This window comes from Microcaecilia unicolor, chromosome 2 (assembly GCF_901765095.1).
Source record: "Microcaecilia unicolor chromosome 2, aMicUni1.1, whole genome shotgun sequence".
Lineage (NCBI taxonomy): Eukaryota > Metazoa > Chordata > Amphibia > Gymnophiona > Siphonopidae > Microcaecilia > Microcaecilia unicolor.
The window spans coordinates 655,517,380-655,544,032 of NC_044032.1; the positions used below are offsets into that span (position 1 = coordinate 655,517,380).

The 26,653-nt window shown below is 47.9% G+C and overlaps 1 protein-coding gene and 1 long non-coding RNA gene across 3 annotated transcripts in view; one reads left to right on the forward strand and one right to left on the reverse strand.

Moving 5' to 3' along the window:
• The window catches only part of LOC115461737, a 28,867-nt gene extending 16,527 nt beyond the window's left edge, over positions 1 to 12,340 (forward strand). Inside the window, exons 4-5 of one of the 2 annotated variants that reach the window (XR_003940752.1) lie at positions 11,983 to 11,990; positions 12,329 to 12,340. This is a non-coding gene — a long non-coding RNA (uncharacterized LOC115461737). Of the gene's footprint in view, positions 1 to 11,982; positions 11,991 to 12,042; positions 12,053 to 12,328 lie in introns of those variants that run through there. The other variant, XR_003940753.1, reaches the window with a different exon arrangement.
• LOC115461735 (caltractin) overlaps positions 1 to 26,653 on the reverse strand; it is a 47,054-nt gene that overhangs the window by 14,494 nt on the left and 5,907 nt on the right. The window contains exon 2 of the mRNA XM_030191776.1: positions 15,594 to 15,752. Within this exon, the coding sequence (XP_030047636.1) occupies positions 15,594 to 15,752 (159 nt within the window). The remainder of the gene's footprint in view (positions 1 to 15,593; positions 15,753 to 26,653) is intronic.

The window sequence follows — 26,653 nt, forward strand, 5'->3', positions numbered from 1 at the left end:
AATGTAATCTGAAAAAGGGAGAGACAAGATCTTGAAAGCTGGTGCACATGGTCTTTGAATAGTTCTTATGTGTCACAAGTGCGTGAACAGGACAATAACTGTGCAGTGAGTTGTGCTCCTACGGCAGACACAGTCCTGAGAAAACCACAGTTAAACCTCTTGTACAGCATACGTTCCTCAGTTTGCTTATACTTTATTTCCACAGTATCCTGTCCAGAAACACAGTGAGCACAAGAGGAAACTATTATAAAGAATAAAATCACTGAACACATAGACAAACATGGTTTAATGGGACAGAGTCAGCATGGATTCAGCCAAGGGATTCAGCCTCACCAATGTACTTTATTTCTTTGAAGGCGTAAAAAACATGTGGATAAAGGTCAGCCAGTTGATATAGCGAATGCTACATACCTGTAGAAGGTATTCTCCGAGGACAGCAGGCTGATTGTTCTCACTGATGGGTTGACGTCCTCGGCAGCCCCCTCCATCGGAAAGTTTACTAGCAAAGGCTTTTGCTAGTCCATGCGCGGCCGTCTTCCCGCCTGAAACCGGCTCGAGCCGGCCAGTCCAGTATGTAGCAAGACAATACACTTCAAGGGAAGACTCAACTCCAAAGGGGAGGCGGGCGGGTTTGTGAGAACAATCAGCCTGCTGTCCTCGGAGAATACCTTCTACAGGTATGTAGCATTCGCTTTCTCCGAGGACAAGCAGGCTGCTTGTTCTCACTGATGGGGTATCCCTAGCCCCCAGGCTCACTCACAACAACAACCATGGTCAATTGGGCCTCGCAACGGCGAGGACATTAATGAGACTGACCTAAAAAATTTACCAACTAACTGAGAGTGCAGCCTGGAACAGAACAAACAGGGCCCTCGGGGGGTGGAGTTGGATCCTAAAGCCCAAACAGGTTCTGAAGAACTGACTGCCCGAACCGACTGTCGCGTCGGGTATCCTGCTGCAGGCAGTAATGAGATGTGAATGTGTGGACAGATGACCACGTCGCAGCTTTGCAAATTTCTTCAATGGAGGCTGACTTCAAGTGGGCTACCGACGCAGCCATGGCTCTAACATTATGAGCCGTGACATGACCCTCAAGAGCCAGCCCCGCCTGGGCGTAAGTGAAGGAAATGCAATCTGCTAGCCAATTGGATATGGTGCGTTTCCCTACAGCCACTCCCCTCCTATTGGGATCAAAAGAAACAAACAATTGGGCGGACTGTCTGTGGGGCTGTGTCCGCTCCAGGTAGAAGGCCAATGCTCTCTTGCAGTCCAATGTGTGCAGCTGACGTTCAGCAGGGCAGGAATGAGGACGGGGAAAGAATGTTGGCAAGACAATTGACTGGTTCAGATGGAACTCCGACACAACCTTTGGCAGGAACTTAGGGTGAGTGCGGAGGACTACTCTGTTATGATGAAATTTGGTGTACGGGGCCTGGGCTACCAGGGCCTGAAGCTCACTGACTCTACGAGCTGAAGTAACTGCCACCAAGAAAATGACCTTCCAGGTCAAGTACTTCAGATGGCAGGAATCCAGTGGCTCAAAAGGAGGTTTCATCAGCTGGGTGAGAACGACATTGAGATCCCATGACACTGTAGGAGGCTTGACAGGGGGCTTTGACAAAAGCAAACCTCTCATGAAGCGAACAACTAAAGGCTGTCCTGAGATCGGCTTACCTTCCACACGGTAATGGTATGCACTGATTGCACTAAGGTGAACCCTTACAGAGTTGGTCTTGAGACCAGACTCAGACAAGTGCAGAAGGTATTCAAGCAGGGTCTGTGTAGGACAAGAGCGAGGATCTAGGGCCTTGCTGTCACACCAGACGGCAAACCTCCTCCAATGGAAGAAGTAACTTCTCTTAGTGGAGTCTTTCCTGGAAGCAAGCAAGATGCGGGAGACACCCTCTGACAGACCCAAAGAGGCAAAGTCTACGCCCTCAACAACCAGGCCGTGAGAGCCAGAGACTGGAGGTTGGGATGCAGAAGCGCCCCCTCGTCCTGTGTGATGAGGGTCGGAAAACACTCCAATCTCCACGGTTCTTCGGAGGATAACTCCAGAAGAAGGGGGAACCAGATCTGACGCGGCCAAAAAGGAGCAATCAGAATCATGGTGCCTCGGTCTTGCTTGAGTTTCAACAAAGTCTTCCCCACCAGAGGGATGGGAGGATAAGCATACAGCAGGCCCTCCCCCCAATCCAGGAGGAAGGCATCCGATGCTAGTCTGCCGGAGGCCTGAAGCCTGGAACAGAACTGAGGGACTTTGTGGTTCGCTCGAGATGCGAAGAGATCCACCAAGGGGGTGCCCCACGCTTGGAAGATGTGGCGCACCACTCGGGAGTTGAGCGACCACTCGTGAGGTTGCATAATCCTGCTCAGTCTGTCGGCCAGACTGTTGTTTACGCCAGCCAGATATGTGGCTTGGAGCACCATGCCTTGACGGCGAGCCCAGAGCCACATGCTGACGGCTTCCTGACACAGGGGGCGAGATCCGGTGCCCCCCTGCTTGTTGACATAGTACATGGCAACCTGGTTGTCTGTCTGAATTTGGATAATTTGGTGGGACAGCCAATCTCTGAAAGCCTTCAGAGCGTTCCAGATCGCTCGCAACTCCAGAAGATTGATCTGTAGATCGCGTTCTTGGAGGGACCAACTTCCTTGGGTGTGAAGCCCATCGACATGAGCTCCCCATCCCAGGAGAGACGCATCCGTGGTCAGCACTTTTTGTGGCTGAGGAATTTGGAAGGGACGTCCCAGAGTCAAATTGGAGCAAATCGTCCACCAATACAGGGATTTGAGAAAACTCGTGGACAGGTGGATCACGTCCTCTAGTCCCCAGCGGCCTGATACCACTGGGAGGCTAGGGTCCATTGAACAGATCTCATGTGAAGGCGGGCCATGGGAGTCACATGAACTGTGGAGGCCATGTGGCCCAGCAATCTCAACATCTGCCGAGCTGTGATCTGCTGGGACGCACGCACCCGCGAGACGAGGGACAACAAGTTGTTGGCTCTCGCCTCTGGGAGATAGGCGCGAGCCGTCCGAGAATCCAGCAGGGCTCCTATGAATTCGAGTTTCTGCACTGGGAGAAGATGGGACTTTGGGTAATTTATCACAAACCCCAGTAGCTCCAGGAGGCGAATAGTCATCTGCATGGACTGCAGGGCTCCTGCCTCGGATGTGTTCTTCACCAGCCAATCGTCGAGATATGGGAACACGTGCACCCCCAGCCTGCGAAGTGCCGCTGCTACCACAGCTAGGCACTTTGTGAACACCCTGGGCGCAGAGGCGAGCCCAAAGGGTAGCACACAGTACTGGAAGTGGCGTGTGCCCAACTGAAATCGCAGATACTGTCTGTGAGCTGGCAGTATCGGGATGTGTGTGTAGGCATCCTTCAAGTCCAGAGAACATAGCCAATCGTTTTGCTGAATCATGGGGAGAAGGGTGCCCAGGGAAAGCATCCTGAACTTTTCTTTTACGAGATATTTGTTCAGGGCCCTTAGGTCTAGGATGGGACGCATCCCCCCTGTTTTCTTTTCCACAAGGAAGTACCTGGAATAGAATCCCAGCCCTTCTTGCCCGGATGGCACGGGCTCGACCGCATTGGCGCTGAGAAGGGCGGAGAGTTCCTCTACAAGTACCTGCTTGTGTTGGAAGCTGTAAGACTGAGCCCCCGGTGGACAATTTGGAGGTTTTGATGCCAAATTGAGGGTGTATCCTTGCCGGACTATTTGGAGAACCCACTGATCGGAGGTTATGAGAGGCCACCTTTGGTGAAAAGCTTTCAACCTCCCCCCGACCGGCAGGTCGCCCGGCACTGACACTTGGATGTCGGCTATGCTCTGCTGGAGCCAGTCAAAAGCTCGCCCCTTGCTTTTGCTGGGGAGCCGCGGGGCCTTGCTGAGGCGCACGCTGCTGACGAGAGCGAGCGCGCTGGGGCTTAGCCTGGGCCGCAGGCTGTCGGGAAGGAGGATTGTACCTACGCTTACCAGAAGCATAGGGACCAGTCTTCCTTCCCCCGAAAAATCTTCTACCTGTAGAGGTAGAGGCTGAAGGCTGCCGGCGGGAGAACTTGTCGAATGCGGTGTCCCGCTGGTGGAGAGACTCTACCACCTGCTCGACTTTTTCTCCAAAAATGTTGTCCGCACGGCAAGGCGAGTCCGCAATCGCAGGTCGGCGGCACGCAGCCATGAGAGCCTGCGCATCACCACACCTTGAGCAGCGGCCCTGGACGCAACATCAAAAGTGTCATAAACTCCTCTGGCCAGGAATTTTCTGCATGCCTTCAGCTGCCTGACCACCTCCTGAAAAGGCTTGGCTTGCTCAGGGGGAAGAGCATCAACTAAGCCCGCCAACTGCCGCACATTGTTCCGCATGTGTATGCTCGTGTAGAGCTGGTAAGACTGGATCTTGGCCACGAGCATAGAAGAATGGTAGGCCTTCCTCCCAAAGGAGTCTAAGGTTCTAGGGTCTTTGCCCGGGGGCGCCGAAGCATGCTCCCTAGAACTCTTAGCCTTCTTTAGGGCCAGATCCACAACTCCAGAGTCATGAGGCAACTGAGTGCGCATCAGCTCTGGGTCCCCATGGATCCGGTACTGGGACTCAATCTTCTTGGGAATGTGGGGATTACTTAGTGGCTTGGTCCAGTTCGCAAGCAATGTCTTTTTCAGGACATGGTGCAAGGGAACAGTGGACGCTTCCTTAGGTGGAGGATAGTCCAGGAGCTCAAACATTTCAGCCCTGGGCTCGTCCTCCACAACCACGGGGAAGGGGATGGCCGTAGACATCTCCCGGACAAAGGAAGCAAAAGACAGACTCTCGGGAGGAGAAAGCTGTCTCTCAGGAGAGGGAGTGGGATCAGAAGGAAGACCCTCAGACTCCTCGTCAGAGAAATATCTGGGGTCCTCCTCTTCCTCCCACGAGGCCTCACCCTCGGTGTCAGACACAAGTTCACGAACCTGTGTCTGCAACCTCGCCCTGCTCGACTCGGTGGAACCCCGTCCACGGTGGGGGCGTCGAGAGGTAGACTCCCTCGCCCGCATCGGCGAAGCTCCCTCCGCCGATGTAGTCGGGGAGCCTTCCTGGGAGGTGGCCGCGGTCGGCACCGCACGCGGTACCGACGTCGGGGACCTCAACCTGGGCGATGGGCCAGCCGGCGCCACGCTCAACGGTACCGGAGGCGCAAGCACCGCCGGTACCGGAGGGGTAGGGCGCAACAGCTCTCCCAGAATCTCTGGGAGAACGGCCCGGAGGCTCTCGTTTAGAGCGGCTGCAGAGAAAGGCTGAGAGGTCGATGCAGGCATCGACGCCAGAACCTGTTCCGGGCGAGGAGGCTGTTCCGGGCTGTCCAGAGTGGAGCGCATCAACACCTCCTGAACAGAGGGTGAGCGGTCCTCTCGGTGCCGATGCCTGCTGGGTGCCGAATCCCTCGGCGACCCAGAGCTCTCGGTGCCGACATGGGGAGGAGACCGGTGTCGATGCTTCTTCGACTTCTTCCGAAGCATGTCACCGGAGCTCCCCGGCACCGACGAGGAGGACGTAGAATCCATCCGTCGCTTCCTCGGGGCCGAGACCGAAGAGGGTCGATCCCGGGGGGACTGTACCGCAGGAGCCCTCAGGGTAGGAGGAGACCCACCCGAAGGCTCACCGCCACCAGCAGGGGAATGGACAGCCCTCACCTGCACTCCTGACGATGCACCTCCGTCCGACGACATCAGCAGACGAAGTCTCGGTACCACCGACGTCGATACAGTCGCCCGATGCCTCGGCGCCGATGCAGAGGTCCGATGCCTCGATGCAGTCGATGGAGCGGCAGCCAAGGAAGATGGTCCGGACGCTGACGACGTCGATGCACTCGATGCCTCCGGTGCCGATGAAGAGCCCGAGAACAAAACGTTCCACTGGGCTAATCTCGCTACCTGAGTCCGCCTTTGTAACAGGGAACACAGACTGCAGTTCTGAGGGCGGTGCTGGGCCCCTAGACACTGAAGACATGCAGAGTGCCTATCAGTGAGCGAGATTACCCGGGCGCACTGGGTGCACTTCTTGAAGCCGCTGGAAGGCTTCGATGTCATGGGCGGAAAAATCACGCTGGCGAAATCAAAAGCCGAAATGGCGAAAATTGAAGCACCAAAATTTAGAGGGAGAAAAATCTCGACCGAGGCCAAAAGAGGCCTACCCCGACAACGAAAGAAAACTTACGGGGCAAAAACTGAGAAATACGGGAAGGGCAGAAAACCCGAAAGGGTCTTCCAGAACACTACCGGAGCGCTTCCCGAACTTTTTCAAGGAAAAAAGGACAAAAACACGTCGAAAAGGACGCGCGAGGTCGACTCTCTGGGGCACGAACGGCGTAACACGACCGTACCGAGTGCGGACGAAAGAAGACTGGCCGGCTCGAGCCGGTTTCGGGCGGGAAGACGGCCGCGCATGCGCGGTGCGCATGGGCGCGCGAGGACTAGCAAAGGCCTTTGCTAGTAAACTTTCCGATGGAGGGGGCTGCCGAGGACGTCAACCCATCAGTGAGAACAAGCAGCCTGCTTGTCCTCGGAGAAAATATAGCTAGATTTTCAGACAGCTTTTGACAAAGGTCCTCATGAAAGACTCCTGAGAAAATAAAAGAGTCATGGGATAGGGGGCCATGTTCTGTTGTAGATTAGGAATTGGTTACTGGACAGAAAACAGAGGGTAGGATTAAATGGCCATTTTTCTCAGTGGAGGAGGGTGAATAGTGGATCTGTACTGGGACTGGTGCTAATTAACATATTTATAAAGTGATGTGGTAGCCATGTTAGACCACTTTCTTTTTTTTATTTCAACATTTTTATTGATGACATTTCAAAGAAAACACAGCCAACAAGCTGAATATACAAAGATGTACATATGAACATGTATCCAAAAGAAAAAACCAAAATGATACAGTCCGTCATCAATCCTTTAACATTTTACCCCACCCCCACCCCTCTAATGTATGTTCTATCTTTCAACAATCTTTTACTGATGATATAGGTAATCAATAGAAATCAAACAAAATTAAAACATGGAAAAGAAAATAAGATGATACCTTTTTTATTGGACATAACTTAATACATTTCTTGATTAGCTTTCGAAGGTTGACCTTCTTCCTCAGATCGGAAATAAGCAAATGTGGTAGCTGACAGTGTATATAACAGTCCCTCATAGATGGTCTAGCAGGGTGGGTAGGAGATGTGTATGGCCTGGGGATTTCAAAGCATTCCATAGTCTAGCAGGATGCTTGTGGGGAGGAGAGGGGAGGGTGATAAGCAGTGAAATACAACTTATGGTTTATAGTGGGCTAGAAAACCCAGATCCCTGTTAAGTCCTGTCCGCTGGGTGTCAAAATATTCAATCATGCTAGACCATCTATGAGGGACTGTTATATACACTGTCAGCTAGCACATTTGCTTATTTCCGATCTGACGAAGAAGGGCAACCTTCGAAAGCTAATCAAGAAATGTATTAAGTTATGTCCAATAAAAAAAGGTATCATCTCATTTTCTTTTCCATGTTTTAATTTTGTTTGATTTCTATTGATTACCTTTAAGAGTGGACTAACACGATAACACATCTCTTACTGATGATATAGTAAAGCCAACATACTAAACAACCAGCAAGTTCAGTGTACAACCGTTTGTCTTATAACTAACATATCAAGAACAATATAATAGTTCTACCATCATCAATGTATCCATATTCCCCTCTACTCCCCAATCTCCTCCTTTATGCAACTGTCCAATATTCATGAATTTGTGTAAGGATCCCTTTATGACATGCCCAACTGGGATCTTCAAGCGAGAAACGATATCAAACTACAAGAATACAGTGTCATATCTACTAGGACAGACCTCTAAATGGTCTCTCCTCTACCCGAGTCTTCCATCCTCAAAACCATTTATAAATACCCTATGTACCAGGCCTATATTTACTTCTCACATGAACAGCTCCCTTCTGGTAAAAGATAAATTGATGCTTCATAGAAAAATGGAACAGCTAGAAAATTTCAATCGAAGATTGACTCTTAGGGCAATAAACTTCCCCATAATACCTGGGATACCTCCAAATGATTTATTTAAAAAATAATATCTAATTGAGAATCTGAACTTACCATCTCAAGATATCCCTCCTTGCAATAAAATTTACTATCTAAAAATGCCTGCAAAGAAGAATGAACCTGGACAGGAGGGTAATGAAATAGATCTTCAGAATCTAACGGCTATATTGGAAGAATCCATAACTGAAGTGGCGACCCCCGGTACTTTAATTTATTTCTTTAATATTTGAGCAAGATTTAAGTTCACTGATGAGACTATACTTTAGGAATCTCCAGAAACCATTTTATGGTCAAAGAATATGGATCTATCCTGATGTTACCAGAGTAACTCAGGAAAGACGTAGAAAAGTTTTGTTACAGAGGGAGAGAGTGAGAGAGATGGAAGCTTCATTTCTACTCGCCTACCCCTGTAAATGTATTGTCAAATATTTGAACAACAAGTATATTTTTTATGATCCTGAACAATTACAGAGTTTTTAGATAGGAAAAGCTTGAATTGAGAAGAACTATAAGAACTGCGAGAAAACATCAGAAGTAATGCCACTAACTAATAGACAAATTTTTCTTTCTATTAATCTCTCCTATATGATCTTCACCACCTTTTCCCCTTCTAAGATTGAGGTCTGAGAAAGAGATATGTAACATAGTAGATGACGACAGAAAAAGAACTGCACGGTCCATCCAGTCTGCCCAAGAAGATAAATTCATATGTGCTACTTTTTTATTTGTACTGTCCTCTTCAGTGCACAGACCGTATAAGTCTGGCCAGCCCTGTCCCCGCCTCCCAACCACCAACCCCGCCTCCCAACCACCAGCTCTGGCACAGACCCTATAAGTCTGCCCAGCACTATCCCCGCCTCCCAACTACCAGTCCCGCCTCCCACCACCAGCTCTGGCACAGACCCTAAAAGTCTGCCCAGCACTATCCCCGCCTCCCAACTACCAGTCCCGCCTCCCACCACCAGCTCTGGCACAGACCCTATAAGTCTGCCCAGCACTATCCCCGCCTCCCAACTACCAGTCCCGCCTCCCACCACCAGCTCTGGTACAGACAGTATAAGTCTGCCCAGCACTAGTCCCGCCTCCCAACCACCAGCCCCGGCACAGACCGTATAAGTCTGCCCAGCACTAGCCCCGCCTCCCAACCACCAGCTCTGTTAAATATCATTTGTTGAGACCTGATGGTCTAGATGTTTATTTTCCTGCAATATGATCTCTGTGTTTTCACAAGTATGTTGTTATTACAACTTGTATATTGTTTAAATAATAAATAAATAAATAAATAAATAAAAAACAGCTCCCTTTGACAGTATCACACGCATTTCAGCTTCTATAATGTGCTAGCTTTGTATATGTTATTGTACTACATAATCTGCCTTGAACTGAAAGGTAAAGTGCATTATAAATGTACATGTTAAATACTGGAGGGTGGGGGGTTTAGGTTAGTGGGGCTCTCCTTGCCCTTTTTCACCACCTGAGACACGGTGGTCAATTGCTCATATTTTGGTTTATGGTTTATTTGGTTTGCTATACCATTTTTTCTGAACCTATAACGAGGGGGCTTATGGACTAATATTTAAAGGCTTGCACTGTGCTAGCACAGAAACATCTCTGCATTGCTGCGGGGTAGCAAACGGCCTCCTTTGCATGCATTTTAATCAGATATGTCCTGATTAGAGACCTGCACGGGAATGGGGTTTGCAGGAATCCTCTCTGGAGCTGTAGGATTCCCATGGGGACAGAAGCAGTTCTGCGGGGTTCCCGTGGGGATGGAAGCAGTTCATGGAAGTGAAGTTTAAGCTGCACCTGCGCCAGCCTCTCAACTACCAAATTCTTTGAGTGCTGCTTTTCAGCTTGGAGAAGAGACGGCTGAGGGGAGACATGATAGAGGTATATAAAATAATGAGTAGAGTGGAACAGGTGGATGTGAAGCGTCTGTTCACGCTTTCCAAAAATACTAGGACTAGGGGGCATGCGATGAAACTACAGTGTAGTAAATTTAAAAACAAATAGGAGAAAAAGTTTCTTCACCCAACGCATAATTAAACTCTGGAATTCGTTGCCAGAGAACGTGGTGAAGGCGGTTAGCTTGGCAGACTTTAAAAAGGGGTTAGATGGTTTCCTAAAGGACAAGTCCATAAACCGCTACTAAATGGACTTAGGAAAAATCCACAATTCCAGGAATAACATGTATAGAATGTTTGTATGTTTGGGAAGCTTGCCAGGTGCCCTTGGCCTGGATTGGCCGCTGTCGTGGACAGGATGCTGGGCTCGATGGACCCTTGGTCTTTTCCCAGTGTGGCATTACTTATGTACTTATGCCTCTTCATCCTCCTTGCTTTAACAGCGCAGATGTGGAAAGTCTTCCATTAATCCTCTCTGTTCCCGGGCTGATGCGCAGGCCTCAGCTCTGACACAGGCATGAGGTCACCTGACCTACTGGTGCATGCACGTGGCAACCTCTCAGCATACAGTGCCAGCGAATCAAAGACAAGCCTTACCTGAGTGCACCAGAGTGTTCCAAGTTCAAACTTCTATGTTCTGTTTCTTCCTTCCCTGCAGTGCTTCAGCTCAAATCCAAAGAGAGACAGAGCCGACCGGGATTGTTTTTTTTAGGTACCATTAAATTTTTGTGGGGACGGGTTAGATTCCTGCCCTGTGCAACTCTCTAGTGCTGAAGTCTTACCAGAAGAGTTAATTCAGGCACTGAACCCCTTTCTGCATTGTTAGCCCCACTAATGTGCAAGTTGAGCCCTCGTTAACTACCCACTTCTACCCACAATAGTTTTTCAATATCAGCCTCTGTGTGAGGCATGTTAGCAGGGAAAAGAGAATGACGAGACTGCTATTATTTACCAAAGAAGAATAGAATTCAGGAAATACAGACATAGGAAAACTGTCAGGACAAAAGAAGAGGAAGACCCATTAGCTAAGCAAAAGTTCAGCCAGAGGATACAACTTTCTTTAGATATCTGTGTGAAAGAAGACGGACCAGAAGACCAAAATAGAGATAGTAAAAGAAAAGGAGGATCAGAAGACAGCAAGGCTCATACATTTTTTAACTAAAAGGGTCAAAACAGCTACTAACATTTACGCACGTTTCTAGCATGAATAACTGCATGTGCCAAAATGCCACCTAACCCTACCCTGGAAAGACCCACTGTCCTTACGTAGCACAAATTCGCAAAAGGGACATACACAGAGTGGAGGCCTGGGTGGGTCTCAAACTTACATGCATAACTTACAAAATACTGTAAGCGGTGCAAAGAAAAGCTACGAGAATGGTATGGGATTTGCGTTACAAGACGTATGAGGAGAGACTGGCTGAACTAAACATGTATACTCTGGAGGAAAGGAGAAAACAGGGGTGATACGATACAGACGTTCAAATATTAATCCGCAAACATTTTCTGGAGACGGGAAGGTGGTAGAACTAGAGGACATGAATTGAGGTTGAAAGGGGGCCGACTCAGGAATATCATCAGGAAATATTTTTTCCTAAGAGGGTAGTAGATACCTGGAACGCCCTATCACAGGAGACAGTGGAGCTGAATGGTAAAATTATGCCTTACCTGCTGATAACTTTCTTTCCTTTAGTAGCAGCAGATGAATCCAAGAACTGGTGAGTTGTGGTCATCTACCAGCAGGTGGAGATAGAGATTACAAAGCTGAAGGCAGTGATACCAGACGGCTAAATTGAAGTAGCTCTGAATATAGCTAGCTGTCCAATATAAAGAAAAAAAGTGCAATAAAAGCCTTAGAGACACTGCAACAAACAACTAGCTAAAAGTGCCACAGATACAGTGGAAGCTGAAGCTGGAATGCAATACTTTGATCAGAGTCAGACAGCAAAACTGGAAGAGCAGAGCTACTGTGGGAAACCACCACTGCTAACCTTTGACACTGTAGCCTAGTGTAAACTGTCCCAGCTATGGAAGGAACTGCTTGTCAAGGCAAGTAATGAGAGAGGGAAGTAAAATATGCCCCATAGAAAAGGAGCCGAGGGCCACAGTTTCTAATATGATGCACAAACCAGCCTTAAACCTGTGACCTTCAGGCTGAAAGCCAACCACCTTCCAGAAAAACAACTATTTTGCTGAAGCTACTGCACCTGGAGCAAAAGCCCCCATGACAACAGCACTGGGGTCCCACGGAGACCAGAGCACTAGCCCCAGAAAACAACAACACGTAACATTTCCCACAGAAAGGTGGCGCCAAAGGCACTAAGCCTAGAAACCCCCACTTGTAATTGTAAAGGAGTAAAAGGTGCAGAAAAAAAAAGAGAAAACCTACTGCACCTGCTATTCCCAGGCAGTCTCCCATCCAAGTAGAAACCAGTCAGGCTCAACCCTGCTGAGCTTCCAAGATCAGAGATCAGGCACACTCAGGGTGGTGGTGTGCTCGTAGGCAATGCCTGTACTGCCAGTATAAAATACAAAGGAAGGAGGGAAACTTCCAAGCTGTTCAAGCAACTGCCCTCAGAGAAAAACTGAGGGGACAGAAAAGTCTGTAAATAAAAACACACAAGGAGCCCTGCTCTGATGCTGTTCACTGTTTCCCACACCAGGAACAGCCTTTAGCCAACGCAGGAACTATAAGAAAATCTAAACTCACCACAGTGAGGCCTATTGCTATCAATGTACACACTTAGGCAAACATGGCTTTCCAGCTCAGGAGATTCTTGCTGCCTGTGTGCAGAAAGGGACTACCCTGAAAAGACTCCCTCCGAATAGAGGAAGACAGGGGAGAAATAGAGCCTACTGCTCAGCTGGAGAGAAAACATCCCCTCTTCGGGGCAGGAGACAGGGAACAAGCCAGAAAATTCCAAAGGCTGAACTAAAAAGGAACTGTTAGCTCCCCTACCAGACTTCTGCAACATATAGGCATACAGAGCAGCAGAATGAACTCAGAAATCCCCTGCCCCAAAGAAGCCCCCAGTGGCTGACATGCATCCCGAAAAAAACAAGGCACATTGCAAGACCATCAGATTCCTTCTGGAAAACTTAGCCCTCTAGAACCCATCCCCCAATCACGAAAAGGGCTACAGAGGCCAAGCTCTCTTAAGAAGAGAGGTTCAAATTAAGGGTCCCAGAAGATATAGAAACAGCTTAAAGTAGTTCTGTTCTTCCCTTGCGTAGTGGGGCAAGTTTGAGAAGAATTTGTGCCACTGCCCAGCTACATGCAAACAGTTTCTGACTCAACAGTGATTTTGGAAAGGAAACCAAAGGCTGGAGAAAATAAAGGGGAATCCCCTGGACCAGCAATCTCTAATGGAACACAAGGTCCTTTAGGAGAAGCCGCCCCTCCCCCCTGCCCACATCAAGGCTGCAGGGCGGGAAAGGATCAGAGCTGATATCAGGAGAAAAGAGAGGGCTGCGCCAGCAAAAGGACATGCGTTCCCGCCATTTTAGCGTGGAAAAAGACTGCTCGGAGAAGGGGAACTTCAGCACTTCCCTCACCAGCGTTCAAACACGCCACCACACAGTCCCACTGCGGAGCATCTGCTACCGCAGCAGGAACAGATTTCAAATGCCAGCATCGCCCACATTAAAGCACTGTACCCCCGCACTGAAAAGAGAAAGGCAGGGACTCACAGAACAGCAGGTGTCTCCGGAGGAGAAGCAGAGTCCCACAGACGCAGCAGCCTAACCAGCACACAGACTGAAAGCACAGCACTAAGACAGGGAAACCCTGTACTGCCCGGTCCTGTCAGAAATCTTCTGTTTTTGTTTTTTTAAACAGCAAATGAAGGCAAAAGGAGCTCTCGGTTTTTTTTTTTTTTGTGGGGAGGGTTACTGGCGAGGAAGGCTAGAGCTCTAAAGACTGGGAGGCAAGGGGGAAAGGGTGAAGCAGGGACCCAGAAGACTGAGTATGCCCCCAAAGTCGGCACCACCAGCTCAACTGGCCCACAGGACCCAGGAGTATCCCCAACAGACAAATCCAGGAGCTGCTGAAGCACCGTCCACCACCTGCTGGAGATAGAGATGTACTGAGGTGAAGGAGGAGCTGGCCATCTGGTATCACTGCCTTCAGCTTTGTAATCTCTATCTAACCTTTATACCTTTCAGGAAATCTAGACTGCCCCTATTTGACTGACTGTACATTTGTCCTTTAGATTGTAAGCTCCTTTGAGCAGGGACTGTCCTTCTATGTTAAATTGTACAGCGCTGCATAACCCTAGTAGCGCTTTAGAAATGTCAAGTAGTAGTAGTATCTCCACCTGCTGGTAGATGGACACAACCCACCAGTTCTTGGATTCATCTGCTGCATACGCTAAGGAATGTAAGTTACACGTGTCTGTGGCGAGTGCTAACACACCAGCTCTAAGACCAGTAGTAGTGCTCGTGGCTAAATGTTAAGTGTGTAGGCTCCTACCATACACCCTCCAGGCCCTTCATTAGACAGTAGATGCCCCGTTACTGAACTGTCTCCCCCCTCCCCCATGATTTACAGAGGAAGCATCATTTAAGCAACTGGAAAAGTGAAAGTAAACAAGGCATATCCCAAAATACAGATACCATCTGTACCCTTAAAAAGGAGAAGCTCCAAGAACCTAGAGAAAAGCAGGTCTAAGGCCACAAGGATGAATACAAGGAGAAAGCAGAAGATTCCAGAGCAGGATCTAAGGCCATTCCATAGGGATGGATACAAGCAGAAAGGAGAAAGCAGAAGATTCCAGATAAGTACATAAGTATTCCCAAACTGGGAAAGACCAAAGGTGCATCGAGCCCAGCATCCTGTTTCCAACAGTGGCCAATCCAGGTCACAAATACCTGGCAAGATCCCAAAAATGTACAAAACATTTTATACTGATCTTAGTGTACCAGGTGTAAGATAACGGAAGCACCACTAAAGGATAGAATAGTGATTCTATTATTATCTAACAGTGACCTGGAAACGTGGGTTACAAAGGGAAAATAGTGTCAAATAAATCTGATTGATTTCACTGAAGTGACCAGAGCAGGAAATTAAAAAGCTACAGAAACGACAACTTAGCAGCTTCTCCCTGACCCAATATCTCACCAAACTACATAACAGAAAATGATACTGAGTGAGCATTATTGCTTTTGAAACACTACTAATACATTGGGGCTCATTTTCAAAGCACTTAGACTTACAAAATTCCACAGTAACTTATAGAACTTTGTAAGTCTAAGTGCTTGGAAAATCCGCCTCCACATAACTTTGTAAGTCTAACTGCTTTGAGGTGTCATTTTCTTTTAACCAGTAACCAAAGAGAAGCAAGAAATCACAGAGATGGTGAATTACAGATTAATGATGCCATTAGAAGTCTAACTACTGGGTAAGAAAACCCTCATACTCTGTCCTTGCTCTTCCTTCTATTGGTAAGAGTTCAAATATTAATCTTTGCCTATTTGCCCTTCACCATGGGTCCCTAGTATTTTTCCACATTCTAATATTGCACTTAACTACTGCACACAAACAGTTTCCATATCACTGTATCCCTGAGCTCACAGGAAACACTACACTGTTTGCTGGTTATATGGAGAAGAAAGCAGTCAACCTTCAGTTCCTTGACATCAATGGTTCCAGAGCCATCTGTATCGAACAAATCAAACGCCTCCCGGATTTCATGCTTCTGTTCCTCGCTCAGCTCTGGTTTCACTCCTGTTTTCTTCCGCTGGGCCATGCCCAAGGCTGGCTTTCTGCTATAGTTAGAAGCCTGGAGCAAAAACACAGAGAAGAGTCTTTTTAAAAAAGTTAGTACACAGTACTTCTGATGACGCTGCATCTGACGTTGGCAGTATGACGAACGTTACACTGCACTAAAATCTTATTTTTTCTAAATTCTATATTAGATTGTTATTTAATAACTTTCCACCTGCCAAGGGGCCAAATATGCTAAACATTTCTTCTCATTTTGTACCTATCAACAAAATGCTCAGGACTCGTGAAGGACAATTCTGTAATTGAACGTGTGCAGTTACACACAGGGCTGTGAAGTTGGTACACCAAACCTTCCACTCCTCTATTTGTCTGACTGACTCCTACTGATATTAGGCTTTATATTTTTTGTTCAGGTTCTAAAGTAATGGTAAATATAATTTTAGATCCAGGACAGACATATATATATCTTAATATAAATTCGAATGTTTTTTTATTTCTTTTGAAGCTGAAGTCTGAGTCAGTATATTTTTACCGCTTGCTTTCGATTCCGACTCCACAGCCCTGCTTAAACGTGTCTTGCATAGGTACAAGTGAACGAAGTGTTATTCTATAAGGGACATGTACTATATGGCACGTAACTGCAAGGGGGGGGGGGCATACTCGTGGGTGAAGCAAGGGTGCTGTTTGTAGAATAATATAAGTTGTGCCCACTGCATAGCACACTTAGGCACGTCAGACTACGACAGCCATAGACCTGGTGTAAGCGGGCATGCCTAATTATTGTCATGTCGATGTCATTACACACCTACTTTGTATACCACAGAACGTAAGAGGGGCGCCAAGATGCCACACACTGAGTGCCAATTCTGTAACGGCATCTTGGAGCCACCTTATATTCTGCTTTATACAAAGTAGGTGTTTTTAAGTTTTTAAAATAAATATCATTGCCTAAAACCTAAGTGGATTACAAAATGCAAACACATTAAAATACATTACAAAAACACCATAACACCCACCAAGTCATGTCTTCTGTACCACCAAAAAAAAAAAAAAAAAACCACCCTTCAGGCTAGATTTGAAATCCAGGGCCAATCAGAGCCCGGGGCATCAAAACTGGAAGAGAGAAAGACTTATTCTGCAACAGCTTTAAAACTCAAAACAAGCGCCATCTGCTGGCCAATTAGGAGAAAACAAGAGCTTTGGGAGCAACTTTTACCCTATATCCTTGTAAACGTTTGATTCATTTCCTGGGAATTAAATATGTTTTCTTCGAACCAAACCAACTATGGGTTTTCCTGGACATGAAAAAACCATCTAGCCGACCGACTGGAACATCTGATATCAGTTAAATAAGTGGGAAATTCGGATTAGGCCAAATTCTGATGAAATATTTTTTGTTAATCTCTTTAATTTTACTTAATCCACTCCCCCTGATTCTTCTTTTTAAGGTCTAAGGAAGAGTGAAAAATTATGTATAATCTTCTTTACATTTTTCTTGAAACTAATTTCTCTGTATTACTCTTCTATTTGTTTGTAAAATTTGAATTCTATAAATAAAAATGTTTTAAAAAATGGATCATCACAAAACGCCTGAGGTTACCGCACTGCCACTTAGAGGGTCTATCCCCAGCACAGCTCAGGTCCACCTACACCTGCCGCTTTTGCTCTACACCAACACCCTCCTCCCACCAACTGGGTCACAATCGCCCCTGGGCGAGTCTCTACTGGGGCCACACTCCTAGTGGTCCCACAGTTCCCAGAAAGCACTCACAGACCCAACACACAAACCACCAGGTTCTTTATCAGTCCAGACAGGTAGAGCGAACAAACAATTGTTTATTCTAAGAACTTGGAACAGTGGACAAAAATGTGCAGTTGGCTAACAGTAACAAGAAACAGACAATTTACCAAGCACTAAAATGTACCAGGGGCATTTTCCAATCCAAAAGGCATCACAGTAAATTCATACAGACCAAATGGGGTAATAAATGCTGATCGCTCCTGAGCAGCAGCTGTTAGGGGAATGTGCCAGTACCCTCAGCTAAGATCCATTGTAGTCAGTTAAGTGGTCTAGCAACTCGTCCATCCGGGGTATCGGACAGGCGTCAGATACAGCACATTCAATAAGCCTCCTGTAATCCACACAGAAGCTGGTTGTGCCATCTTTCTTAGGAACCAGAACTACAGGAGAAGACCAGGGACTATGAGAGTTCTTTATAATATCTAAGACTAGCATCTCATCAATCTTCTGCTTCATGTGCTTCTCCACCTCAGCAGATATTCGATAGGCACTCTGCTTCAGCAGTGTATAGTCACCAGTGCCTATATTGTGATTAGCCAAATGAGTAATTCCTGGTTTAGTAGAAAACACATCTGCACTTTTGCAACTCTGCTTCTAGCTGCTGTTTCTGAGTGGAGCTTAATTGCTCTCCCTCTAGTAATGTAAAGACAGAAAAAGACCTGCACGGTCCATCCAGTCTGCCCAACAAGATAACTCATATTTGCTGCTTTTTGTGTATACCCTACTTTGATTTGTACCTGTGCTCTTCAGGGCACAGACCGTATATGTCTCTGCTAAGAGGTCTCATATGGGTTCACTATCCTGACACTCCTGGTAGGCTACATATAGCTAACACCATAGCTGTGCGATCTGCATAGGCCTTTAATATATTCATATGAAAGGTACGCTGCTTTCTGTCTTGAGACTCCATAGAATTAACAGTTTTTATCATTCAGGTGCCACATGACCTTGTAAGGTCACGCCCAGTTAGCCCGAAGTTTATTCTGACGTACTGGGACTAAAACAAGTACCTGCTGGCCCTCATGAAACATTCTATTTCGGGCTCTACGATCATACCAGGTCTTTTGATTAGTTTGGACTGCCTGCAAGAAATCTCTGACAAAGTCCACAAGGTCTTCTAATTTCTGGCACATTGTGAAGAAAGTGTGTTTTAAGCCTGTAAAATGTATTGGATATGTCCCTGTTTTAATTATATCTGATGTGTATTTCTCCTATTTGACCACCAGATGGTGCATGTTTAAGCTTAAAGCTGTTAAAGGGAACAGAGTGTTCTTTAACACAAGCAGGAAGCAAGCAGCAGTATACTTGTTGACTGGGCTCTGATTGGCCTGGAGTTCGAAAATTACCCAGTCGTGCTGACTGTTGCTTCAGTCATCCAGGAAGAGAGACAGATCTCTTTGCTGAGGCTTGGTGAATTATATGTCCTGATCTTCCCAGGTACTGTTTAGACAGTATATAGATGTTTAGTTAGTGTAATAATTGATCCATTTTTCAGTTTCTTGTTACTGTTAGCCAACTGCACATTTTTGTCCACTGTTCCAAGTTCTTAGAATAAACAATTGTTTGTTCGCTCTACCTGTCTGGACTGATAAAGAACCTGGTGGTTTGTGTGTTGGGTCTGTGAGTGCTTTCTGGGAACTGTGGGACCACTAGGAGTGTGGCCCCAGTAGAGACTCGCCCAGGGGCGATTGTGACCCAGTTGGTGGGAGGAGGGTGTTGGTGTAGAGCAAAAGCGGCAGGTGTAGGTGGACCTGAGCTGTGCTGGGGATAGACCCTCTAAGTGGCCGTGCGGTAACCTCAGGCGGGTAGCTAGGCGTTTCGTGACAGACCTTTGTCCTTCTTTTGTTGTGGCAGCGGTGGGATTGTCAGGCTCAGTGTGTGGCATGAGGGTCACCATCCAGTGAGTGGTTCAGAGTCTTTTTTATCTGTAACCTCCAGACAGACACAGAGCACAGTGAACAACTGTAGCAGTAACAGCGTCACTTTCCTGTTAAGTTTTCTTTGGTAGTGTTAGGAGACTAGCAGTGTGCTGATGGCGACTGGCAGCAGCCAGCAGGCACTGGAGATGACTGTCCTAACACAAGAGCAACCGAATGGCCTCAGCGAGGAGGAGCTGCAGGACCGGCCTGTGCAGAAATCTCCTGGGGTGAGACCAGACCCCTTGTGGGCAGAGGCCTGTGAGTTGACAGAGCCAGATGCCACACCAGCTGAGATCCAGCAGATCTACATGCTACAGCGACAGCGGCAAGAGGAACAGGAAGACTGGCTGCAGCGAGAGGAAAGGGAAGAGCGACAACGGCTGGACCAGCTGCGGTGTGATGACCGGGACCAGCAGCAGCGGCGAGAGGAACAGGAAGAGCGACCCAAGTGAGAGGAGCGGGAACAGCAGTGTGAGGAGCGGGAGTTCCAGCTGCAGAAATTAAAGATGGAGATGAAAATGGCTCGCATACAAAGCTCCAGCACAATCCCTGCGCCAAGGCCCAAGAGGTGATCCACAGCTTGGATCAGGCCCAACTTGTTTTGCAGTTTGACAATACCAGAGATGACATAGATGGATATCTAACTGCCTTTGAGAAAATTTGCCACCTCAATGAGATTCCTCTGGGTGTGCTATCTGGGAGGAAAGCTCACTGATGGAGCACAATGTGTTCCAAGAACTGTCCATGGAGACATGTTCCCAGTTTGAGCAGGTGCACAAACGTTTGCTGAACCATTATGCCATTATCCCCGAGACCTACAGACTAAAGTTCCGGACTTTGCAAAAGGGGGTGGATGATACTTACAATGAGTTTGTGGCTCAGTGGAGCCGAGGTGAAAACCCTGGAGGACTGCCAAAACCTGATGGTTCTAGAGCAGTTTCTGCAGCGTTGTTGTCCAGAGGTGAGGGCACATGTTCAAGATCACCAGCCCCATACTCCAGAGTAGGCGGCTGAGTTGGCTGGCATCTTCATGTCTAACTGTCCCTGGTTGGCAAAGAGAAGCCGTCCATATCCACAGCAGCCAGTATCTAAGGGCAGCCAGAGCCCTAAGCCAAATATCCATGCAACCTCAGAGACTGTCAGCGAACCCTCCAGTGTTCTCCAAAAACCTAAAGAATATCCTTGTTACCAGTGTCAGCGTACAGGACATTTCAAAGCGGATTGCCCAGCTAATCCCAAGCCTGCACTAAAGAGCATTCCAGTTCCTGTACCTAAGCTGGCAGCTTTCGTGGGTGGCTCCAGTTCCACAAAGGAGACCCGCACAGTTGCCGCAGCACAAAAAGATTGATGAATGGCCAGTAACAAGGAAGTAGATGGGTTTCCACAACACTACAGCACTCCAGTAACTGTGAATCAGATTCAGGTGGCTGGGCCTGTGGACACTGGCTCTAGCATGACTTTCTTACAACCAGAGTTAGTGCCGGAAGATACTATTCTACCAGGGCGCACTGCAGAGGTACTGCTAGCCAATGGATCGACAGACTGTACCCATTGCATGAGTATTCCTGGATTGGGGTACCAAGCCTTGATACAGAGAAGTAGGCACAATGAACAACATGCTGGTAACATAGTAGATGACGGCAGAGAAAGACCTGCACGGTCCATCCAGTCTGCCCAACAAGATAAACTCATATGTGCTACTTTGTGTGTATACCTGACCTTGATTTGTATCTGCCATTTTCAGGGCACAGACCGTAGAAGTCTGCCCAGCACTAGCCCTGCCTCCCAACCACCGGCTCTGCCACCCAATCTCGGCTAAGCTTCTGAGGATCCATTCCTTCTGAACAGGATTCCTTTATGTTTATCCCACGCATTTTTGAATTCTGTTACCGTTTTCATCTCCACCACCTCCCGCGGGAGGGCATTCCAAGCATCCACCACTCTCTCCGTGAAAAAATACTTTCTGACATTTTTCTTGAGTCTGCCCCCCTTCAACCTCATTTCATGTTCTCTAGTTCTACCACCTTCCCATCTATGGAAAAAGTTCGTTTGCAGATTAATACCTTTCAAATATTTGAACGTCTGTATCATATCACCCCTGTTTCTCCTTTCCTCCAGGGTATACATGTTCACAGGGCCGTGCCTAGGGTCTCTGGTGCCCCCCTGCAGACTATCAGTTGAGCCCCCCCCCCCCCCCCCCCGTGAAAATGATCGCTCACCACTTGCTACACTGACAGGTATTGTCAGAAATATTCTTAGAAACAAATTGCTATACATTGCAAAATAAGATAGCAGATGTAAATTCTCAAAGTGGACATATTCCAAACACTAAAATGAAAATAAAATGATTTTTTTCTACCTTTGTTGTCTGGTGACTTGATCATGCTGGCCCAGTACCTGATTCTGCTGCTATCTGTCCTCTTAACTCCGTTTCCAGGGCTTCCTTTCCATTTATTTCTTTACTTTCCTCCTTTCTTCATTTCTTGCCTTACATCCGTAAGTAAAAGCTGGGTCCTCTGTAGACTGTCCAGTGGATCCAGCTTCTGCCTATTTTCTCCATCCATCCATGTCCATCCTTGTCCCTCTCTTCCCTTCCCTCCATCCATATCCAGCAATTCTCCTCTCTCCCCTCCATGTCCAGCAATTTCTCCTCTCTCCCTGGGCCCTGCTCTCCCATCCATGTCCATCCTTGTCCCTCTCTGCCCTTCCCTCCTCCATCCATATCCAGCAATTCTCCTCTATCCCCTCCCCTCCATTTCCAGCAATTTCTCCTCTCTCCCTGGGCTCTGTCCTCCCATCCATATCCATCCTTGTCCCTCTCTGCCCTTTCCTCCTCCATCCATATCCAGCAATTCTCCTCTCTCCCCTCCCCTCCGTTTCCAGCAATTTCTCCTCTCTCCCTGGGCCCTGCCCTCCCATCCATGTCCATCCTTGTCCCTCTCTGCCCTTCCCTCCTCCATCCCTCCTTATCCAGCAATTCTCCTCTCTCCCCTGCCCTCCCATGTCCACCTGCCTGCCCTCTGAGTCTGGTTTCTTGTATTTAATTTAAATTTACCTCCATCGTGGCAGCAGCTGCGCAGCGTCAGTGAAAGCGCTGCCGACGTCTCCAGCCTTCCCTTCCCGCTCGTTCGTTCCCTCAGTGTCCCGCCTTCTTCTGACGTCATTTCCTTGCGAGGGCGGGACACTGAGGGAACGAACGAGCGCGAAGGGAGGCTGGAGACGTCGGCAGCGCTTTCAATGATGCTGCTCAGCTGCTACGACATCAGAGGTAAATTTAAATAAAAGGGCTGCTGTCGGGGTCCGGGAGCTGCGGTAAGCGGCGAGGGTAAGCATGGTGCGGCGGCGCCCCCCTGCGGTGCTTACCCCGCTTACTGTGTTGGCACGGCCCTGCATGTTCAGATCAGCAAGTCTCTCCTCATACGTCTTGTAACGCAAATCCCATACCATTCTTGTAGCTTTCCTTTGCACCGCTTCAATTCTTTTTACATCCTTAGCAAGATACGGCCTCCAAAACTGAACACAATACTCCAAGTGGGGCCTCACCAACGACTTATACAGGGGCATTAAAACCTCCTGCTGTATGGGACCAACGAATATTACCCTTGATAGCAGAGTCAGCATTTCTGCTATGGCAACCCATAGTCAGGCCTGGGCGGCCCAACAAGCAGAAGCAGCAGAGCTCATTTCTCCAGTTCCTGATCCTGAACCAGTCCAGGTGGGACCAGCTGACCAAGCAAAGACATTCCAGTGCTTCCAGCAACACCAGTTTCAGAGGTGACAAGGGCCGTAAGTATGGAACAGCCTGACTTAACTGACACACCTATTCATCAGACTGATGGCCCTGATTTATCAGTCACCAGCAGAGACCCTTCCAGATACTGATATAAGACAGAGACATGCTTTTCAGGAAGCACAGCACTCTGACCCTGACCTGGAAGTCCTGAGGCAGAGGACTGGTTAACCAACCGAGACTTTTAAAGATCGTATCCTATGGAAAAGGGGGCTTGTTGTACAGATCCTGCTGATCCTAATAGGCCCCGGACAGCAGACAAGCAGCTTATGGTGCCCAGTCTCCAACCAGCTACCCAGAGGAGAGGCTTGACAAAATCCTAAGACACTCTAGACCAACTACCTGCTCCCTCGACCCCTGCCCATCAAAGATAGTGCAGAAGGAAAGCAGGAAAGTACGGATCTCATAGATGGCACTGCAAAAATCGTGAACTCCTCTCATTCTAATGGCAACAGCATTAAAAGGGGCAGTGATGCACCCTTTGCTAAAGAAATACAACTTTGACCACGACAAACTTGAAAATTACCAGCCAGTATCCAACATCCCATTTCTAGGAAAACTTCTAGAACAGTCTGTGTTCAACTCAAGAGAGAAACTAGTAAGATCCATATCAATCTGGATTCAGACCCAATTATGGAACAGAAAAATTCCTTGTATCCCTACTAGACAATCTTCATAGAAACAGAGACAAGGGATTTGCCTCTTGCGCACCGAGTCCCACGGAGCAGGTGGGGGGAAGAGGGGTTGGTGGTTGGGAGGCGAGGATAGTGGATGGCAGACTTATACTGTCTGTGCCAGAGCCGGTGATGGGAGGCGGGACTGGTGGTTGGGAGGCGGGGAATCCTGCTGGGCAGACTTTATGGTCTGTGCCCTGAAAAGACAGGTACAAATCAAGGTAAGGTATTCACATATGAATTTATCTTGTTGGGCAGACTGGATGGACCATGCAGGTCTTTTTCTGCCATCATCTACTATGTTACTATGTATGTAAGTAAATGCTCATGAAGAGCTGATAAGATTGGATTCGTGACACAAGCACAGAGGCCTGGAACATCTTCCTCTCAAAAGAATCCAAGGTCCTGGGGAGAACTGCTGGCAAAAGAGCGGATTCCACCACCATGGAATTGTGAAGCAACTGAGGCTTATCAAAACCAGGTGTGCTTTGGATCCCGTACATGGTATCGATCTTCTTGGGAATGACGGAGAACGACAGAGGGGACTCCCAATTCCGAACAAGAACTTCCTGGAGTACCTCGTGGAGAGAGACAGTCACAGCATCCCTAGGAGAAAACATGTAAAGGACCTCAAGCACCTTGGCCCTGGGCTCATCCTCCACCTCCAATGGAAAGGCCACAGCCACTTCCTTGACAAAAGAAGGGAATGAAAGGCTCTCCGGAGGAGATTTCTCCTTCCAGGTGGAGGGGAGGGTTCAGAGGGAACTCCACAGGACTCATCTGACGAAAAGTACCTTGGATCCTCTTCTGAATCCCATGAGCGCTCCTTCTCGGTGTCAGACAATACCTCTTGGTGGGAGTGTCGAGACTGAACCTGCCTCGACGTGGCAAAGCCATGTCCTCGAGAATGGCGTTGAGAAGTCGGTTCCCACCTCGACTCCGGCGAAGCTTCCTCCACTGACATCGAGGGAGTGCTGACTTGAATGGAAGTCCACAGTGGAGCCGCATGCGACACTGGTGTCAGAGGCCACACCGCAGGCTGGGGGCCAAGCGGGGCCACAACGGGAGGCAGGGTAGGCGCAAGCACCACTGATGCCGATGTACACCACTGGAAAAGGCCATCCAGGAGCTCAGGGAGCAAAGCCCGGATGCTTTCGACGGCCAACACCGGGAAAGACTGGGGTGCTGGTTTAGGCACAAGTCGCAGATCTGCAGGGCTCGATGCAGAAGCTGGATCTTGGCTGTGGGAGACTGATGCATAGGCACCTCCTGTATGGAGAGGGAGCAGTCCTCCCGGCGCTGACACATAGTAACATAGTAAATGACGGCAGAAAAAGACCTGCATGGTCCATCCAGTCTGCCCAACAAGACAAACTCATATGTGCTACTTTTTGTGTATACCCTACTTTGATTTGTACCTGTCCTCTTCAGGGCACAGACCGGGTCAGACAATGGACGGTCCCGAAGGCCCTGCACAAGACACTGAAAACGCCAAGAATGGGTGTCTTTTCCAGAGATCGTCTGATTGCACCAGAACCTTTGTGGACATGGAAGGAAAAGCTTTCCCAGCTAAATTAAATGAAACAATGGTGCCTGAAAAAGGGGCGCACCGAAAAAAGGAAGGGGAAAACCCGGCCGAAGTCAAGGCCTAAAAACAGTTGGATGACGACGGAAAAGAAAGAAAACTTAAAACCGGGCAAAATAAACTAGGAAATAAAGAAAAGAGCAGAAAAAAAGAAGGTTCCACACGTGGGAACACAAAAAGGACGAAAAAAATCGCCAAAAGACACAAAAAAAAAGCTCTTTGGACAGAGAGAAGTAAAGAGACGGTAAAAAAACCCCCCACACCCTCTCCTCATTGCAGAAGAAAAAGGACTGAGGAGACTGCGCTCTCGCTGGGGGCAGGAAGGCACTCACGCATGCACAGTAGAGAGTGTCTCGCGCTCCACAAAGCTCTACTTATGTCATAAGTCCCGGACCTGGAGACACTGGTCGGCATCACCCACTTGTGAGAACAAATAGACCTCCTTGTCCTAGGAGAAAATGATTACCTGCCTGACATCAATTCAAGAATGGGCTAAACACAACAAACTTTGCCTGAACCCAATTAAAACCGAGTTGGGTCTCTAACACAAGTGGACACATACCCAACATCAAAATCTCTTTTGAGAAATACAAACTTCCCCTCAAATCACAAGTCAGGAACCTTGGAATGCAGTTAGATTCAACACTTACTCTGATTCCCCTAATCCAAGCAACCTTCAAGAGCTGTTTCTACTATTTGTGTCAACTACACTGCCTCTCTCCTTACATCGAGAAGGGGGAAAGGGAAGGGAAATGGGAACTGATATATCGTCTTTCTGAGGTTTTTGCAATTACATTCAAAGCGGTTTACATATATTCAGGTACTTATTTTGTACCAGGGGCAATGGAGGGTTAAGTGACTTGCCCAGAGTCACAAGGAGCTGCAGTGGGAATCGAACCCAGGTCCCCAGGATCAAAGTCCACTGCACTAACCACTAGGCTACTTATCCCAGTTATATACATGTCATGATAACATCAAGACTGGATTACTGTAATGCACTCTACACTGGTCTGACTACAAAGGGTCTGCACCAGCTCCAATTGATTCAGAATGCTGCAGCAAGACTAATAGAAGGTTGCAAGTGACCTGACCATATCACACCATCTTTGCAAAAACGTCACTGGATACAAGTACAATACAGGGCTAAATTTAAAACTCTATGTATGATCTTCAAGGTCCTTAAAGGA